The sequence below is a fragment of the Desmodus rotundus genome, chromosome 1, assembly GCF_022682495.2.
Source record: "Desmodus rotundus isolate HL8 chromosome 1, HLdesRot8A.1, whole genome shotgun sequence".
NCBI classification, from domain to species: Eukaryota; Metazoa; Chordata; class Mammalia; order Chiroptera; family Phyllostomidae; genus Desmodus; species Desmodus rotundus.
Genome location: NC_071387.1, coordinates 54725537 through 54731343, shown reverse-complemented (window position 1 = coordinate 54731343; position 5807 = coordinate 54725537). Strand labels below are relative to the sequence as shown.

Below are 5807 nucleotides of genomic sequence, written 5' to 3'. Positions count from 1 at the left end.
CAAAAACACAAATTTGATTTAAATACGTTCAATTCCTTCCCATTTCCTGCAGGGTTAATACTAATGTCTGATTTAGCTATAGTCTTTAGCTATAAGACTATTTGTGATCTTGCTTATTTCTCCATCCTTATCGCTCATCACTTACCCTTTTCTCTCTAGCCACAATGGCTTATTTAGGTATTACTTGAAACATGACATTCTATTACATTCCTTTATGACTTAGTTCCTCTGGCTATTGTCTGGAATGTTCTACTTTTATCTGTCTAGCAAATTCCTACTAGTCCTCTAAGATTTTCTGTCTCTAAGAATTTTTTTTGGACCTACCAAGGCAGAGATGAACACCCTTTTTCCACAGATTTTCTCTATTTTAGCACCTAATGAAGTGAATTGCAACAATTTGAAAATCTGTTTTTAGAGAGCATGTACCATGTCTAATTAATTTCTGTCCCTCAGAGCCTGGCATAATGCCTGACACTTAGTAGGGTCTCAAATTATCTTTGAATAGAGAAGTAAATGCTTTGTTTAAAAGCTTGAGGAACTTGTCAACCAGTTCATGCTGTTGATAATCTCTTGGATCAAAGACTTGATATATGAAGTATTTGATATAGATTCATTAATTCAACAAGTATTTATTGAATATCTAACCTAAGCCAGGCATGAGAATACAATGGTGTACAAAAATAGATATATTCTTCAGTGCTCTCAGTGAATTGAGAATTCATTAGGAGAAACTGTTACTATATTTGTTTGAGTTATTAAATAAAATCGAATATATTCTGGGCTTGGCCCATGATGTCAGTCTGAGGTTTTCCCCAGACACAAGCCATTCTGCAATATGGGGTCATGTCTGCCTGCCAGGCTATTTTGGCTTTATGCATGCTGCAAGTTTGACTCTAGTTCTTCAGGATAGAAAACCATTTTGGTGGGAAAACACAACAAATTAAAAAACAAATATAAAATAATTGAACATCTTGTTTTTATTCAAGCAAAACTTTGTCTTCAGAAATCTGTGGAGGGTTGGGATACATCAGTGACTGTACAGTTTACTAAGTGCTTTTGCATTTATAGTGGTATTTGGATTTGCTAACAGAAAAACCAAAGGAATAGAGGGGGAGCATTCAAAAATCAACAAAACAGGATTACCTCCTTAGACTACAGGGACTACCTTTAGGCAGTGAGACGTTATCAATATATACCTGCAAATAAATGTCCTAGTCCCCCTGCTGAAAGCCATTAAGAAACAAACTTCTACCTCAGGCAGTGTGACTGGAGGAATGAAAGAAGCTGCCAGATCCTGGCATTTTGAAAGTGGAAAACAAAAATGAAAACAAAAACCATCATAGCTCTTGTAAAAATCAGATATGAGAAAGTTCAAACCAACCCAACCAGGTTCCTACTATCCAGACATACCAAGGGTTGGATTCTGTTTCCTTTCAGTTGAGGTTAGCTATATAGCAAGGGCAGGAGTGGAGTCAAGGTAACCAAATGATGTATAATAAGTTAGTTTTGCCCATTCAAAGGCATGACAGTCAGCATTACAGGGTATGGGTGTTCTGTTTTAAATGTTGCTTAAGAGAGGGGTTTATCTTTCTTGAATTTGACTATGTTGTTTTCCCTCCAGCCCTTCAGCTGGAGGTGGTGACTAGGAATTGCTGCAAAACTGAGAAGCAACTTTCTTCCCTTTAGGTGGTATGCTGCTGTGGCAGAGACATGCCACCACAGGGTTAAACTTTAAAACCTTAATTTTGTCATATAAAAAGATAACAAAGCATAAGGCAAAGTAAAGTTGCAATATCAGCTTGAGTCCAAAGTAATTAACAATCTCCTAGATGGAAGCTAAAGTTATTTTGCTTATTTAGGAGCTTTAAAAAAATCAAGTTTTATAAAAGTCATAGTATTATGTAACAATTGGTCTACTAATATTTTTCCCCTTTCTGAGGGTCTCAGAGAAAAATGTGTTTTCCTGATCATCTTTTTAAAATTAAAAATCAGACACCAGCTGAAGCTTTCTAGGTTCCTTCTGACATTTTGTGAAGGAAGGAGATAAGGAGGGGATAAATTTATAGCTTACTTTATGTCTCCTCCCAGTTTTAAGCAGAAACCTACTTTGCCTTCTGATGAGACTTGTTTTCCAAAAAAAGAGTTTGGGCTTTGGCCTTAGACCCCTTTAGAGCTATTGCCTTGTCCATTTAAATGCAACCCCAGGAAGGCTTGTATAGTGATGCATTTCATATATAAACTTTAGTGTAAAATAACTGGGTATAAAACTTTGGATTTTCTATTTCAACAGCAGCAAATATCTGTGCAAAAATGGGCATTACTTTTCTCAAAACCAGACTCTGTTCATTACCTGAATTAACTTTACCACTGTGGCTAGGTTGCTTGTTTTGATGGGCAGAGTTGCAATTATGTTGCAGGAGGGGAGTTCTTGCACTGGTTAGGTAGGTGGCCAGGCAAGGTTTCCAAGGGCCTCATTCCTGCTCCAGAAAGGAAAGAGAGTCATCCCCAGTTCCCATTACTTGATCATCTCCACCCCCGGGAAGTGAAGTCCCTGAAACTAGGGGAGGATCTTCCCCACACCCTGCTGAAGAAGGAAGGGAGTCATTGCCAAGCTCTCTGCCACCTGCAACTCTGGACTTGATTGTCTCCACCAGACCTTCAAAGGATCTGAAGGTGGACGACTTCTTCATGTCTCCAAGCTTCCTGCAGATAGCAGAGCCCATGGTGGACAGGGCAGCTGAGGTCTTTTGTTTCATGTAGGCGTTGGAGACCTGAACTTCATGCCAGTTCTTGGACAGATTCTGCTTCAGCCCCACCAAGGCCGTGAGGCCCAGCTTCCTCTTGAGCTCCGCGCAGCGTCTTTCTTTGGCTGCCAGCGCATGGCGTAGGGTTAAAATTTCAGCTTCCAATTTAATGAGCTCGGATTTGAGCTCCTTTTGCTCGGCCTCTGTGAGATCCTCTGGGTCAGTAGTCAGATGGGGTTCATATGTGCCCTCGGAGGTCTCTGTCATGGCGCCTGTCATCGACTGAGGAAGATGATCTTCATTAACAGAGTCCAAGTCCAATTCTTGGTAGAGAGAGTCGAACTCGTGGCTAATGGAGAAATAATCTTGGCCGGAAGAGTCAAAATCTAGGGCTGTGGCACCGGACTCTTGGCTGGTAAGGTTGGACTCTAGGCCCGAGGGATCCATAACTTGGCAGGTGGAATCGACGTCACTACCTGCGGTTTGAAGACCTGGAGTGCAGACTGGATGACTCAGCCTGTGGGGTCAACTTCCGGGTGAGGGGTGGGGGGGGGTGAGGGGGATGCGAAGGGTCGTGGAGGCGGGACCTCTGGCTGAAGGAAGCTGCTGTAGAACCTAGGCTCTGCCCTGACGCCTCCCATGCTCATAGTGGTGTTTCAACATAACAGCGTGCCTGTGAGGCAGACAGCGCAGAGACTAGTACTGGAGAGGAGAAATATTGCATGTTTTCTCTCCTGCCACACTAAGTGACAGGTTCTGGCCTCCTAACCAAGTCTGATTCCCCTTATGGACCTCTGAGTACAACACCAGCCATTTTCAAACCCTTGAAAATCAGTTGAACTCTTTGTACTGAGAAAAAATATATATGAAAAAGCCCAATATATAAAAGAAATAAAAACTGCCTCCAAATGGAGCAGGGAGTCTAGAACTCCTGGCCTCACACCCTAACCATTTTCCATTCCCAGGTTCCCAGAGTGGCCCAGAGAAACTCCTACCACCACTCATAAAGTGAATTTGAAGTTTCCTCAGAACTCTTGAGTCCAATAGTCACTGACATGCTCCCATGGCATGATATATCAACAGTGCCAGAGGCCTGGGCCAGCAGAACTCAGAAAGTGAGTTTGACCAGTCACAATTGTCTGTTATGCTGGTGGGGAGAAGAAGTGAGTCTATAATAGTTGTGTCAAATTTAAGCTTAATAAATAAGCAAAGACTATTGTAGAGTGAGAATTTCAGAGAAAAGAATGAGTCATATGCAAATGGACAGTGCATGGGCTTTTAATATTGCAGTTACATCTTCTTTCATTTCCAAGCATTTGCTCACATTTCTCAAAGCAAGCCTGCCCACATACATGGTTATCAGTTGTGGGAGGGGTCTGCACAGTGAAGTAGAAGTAGTTGGATAGGGCCTGTCAGGATATCAACCCACTATATTCCCCTATTTCTATTCAGAGCTTCTAATTTATACAGTGGAAAAATGAGGACTTCTATCCAATGAGAGCAGGTGGTCAGGTATCCCATAGCTCATTGCCTGGCTGCTGATTCAAGGAATGGCCTTGAGCAAATCTTACATTCTAGTGATTTTGTTGGATATTCTGGTAGCTTTTGCAAGCATGATCTTGTGGAACATGATACAATCCTCAGCAAATTTCAGCAATTTGCCATAGTCATGCCTATGGAGCTATACTGAAGCATCCATTTGGGCATCCAAACCAACTACAACTCTCCTTTGGTTTATATTTCATAACCTTTTTATATAACTCAGTAGTGTTTATTGTCTTGCCCTGATTGTCCCTCCCTAGATTAAAAAATGAGGACTGTTCTCAGAACAATGAAAACACTGGAATTGGAAGGCTGATGAGGGATTTTGCTACATAAAATTACATGGAACATAAATTGTACATTCAAAGTTGAGATTCAAAATCTCCAGATTTCATCTTGCACTTGATTTCCTTCTCTGGATTAATTTAGCCACCAACCTCACTGCCCACTTTCTTGTTTCTATGCTTTCTCACCCTTCAATTCAAAGTATGAAATTATTTGTTAAACTTTGATTCCTTTAGGTAATGACCTCCCTTGTAGCAAAATTGGCTTGACCTCTCTCAGAAACTCAGTTTCTGAGTTTCTAGGTGCCAAATCAAAACATGGCTTCTGGAAAGGGGCTTCCTATGTAGCAATGTTCTGACCTCCTGCATAGACCTGGACAAATAAGTAACACAATAGAACAATTTTATCAGGCTTATGTATAACCACATACAAAAGAACAGTTATATTTTGTAAACATAGATCTATAAAATGAAATTTCATTTAATTTGCTGTGACTTTAACCAATTGTTTGAATACACTATCCTTTTAGTTTATTAAATAGTAAACTATCAAACCATTGCCCCTTGGTTTTAGAATGTCACATCTCTACATTAGACAATGAAATAATCTATATTATTATTACATAGGAATCTATATTATTATATTACATATTATGTATTATTTTATTATATAATCTATATTATATTATTACAATCTATATTATTATATTACATAGGAAGGCTCACAAAAGGATCATCTGAAACTGAAAGCTTTTTGATGCTATTTTGGCACTAAAAACAGTCGAAAAATTGATTTAGTAACCTGCAATGAAAAAGCTCAAGAATTGCTTTTAATTCTACAATGGTTTGTTATCTTTTGTTTCCAAGGAAGACATTATTGACCCATTTTTAGTAAAAAATTAATTTTGAATTATTTCTCTAGTAAGGTTAATGGGTTCATATCGATCTTTTCTAAACATAAAAGTAACTGGTACAACAAAATTATGTTTTTTAAAAAAGTTTTTAGAAGCCTATAAATTATTGAAACTTAAATTTAAAAAACAAAACTATATATACCCTTCACCAGACCTGGGTTGTTTGGGGAAGGAAGAAGTGAGATTGTAGTAATTCATACTTGAATCTAGAAATGATTAGGGATTTGTACCATTAGACTTCTTTTGTTATAAAAGATCAATATGGAGTTTCCTAATTACATTGATTTATAAAATAATCCACATTGGTGGTTCTAGTTGTTTCT

At 39.0% G+C, this 5807-nt stretch overlaps 1 protein-coding gene across 2 annotated transcripts; it reads right to left on the bottom strand.

Moving 5' to 3' along the window:
* Positions 1-613: 613 nt before the first annotated feature.
* On the bottom strand, positions 614-3128 carry TPD52L3 (TPD52 like 3). 2 transcript variants are annotated; one of them, XM_024558411.1, is made up of 2 exons: positions 2652-3023; positions 614-640 (listed from the first exon to the last, which is right to left on the bottom strand). In XM_024558411.1, the coding sequence occupies exons 1-2, from the start codon at positions 3021-3023 to the stop codon at positions 614-616; spliced, it is 399 nt and encodes a 132-aa protein (XP_024414179.1). The 2 variants fall into 2 exon arrangements, with proteins under 2 accessions (XP_024414179.1, XP_024414180.1); XM_024558412.2 differs by lacking the exon at positions 614-640 and having other exon boundaries at positions 2472-3128.
* Positions 3129-5807: the final 2679 nt, after the last annotated feature.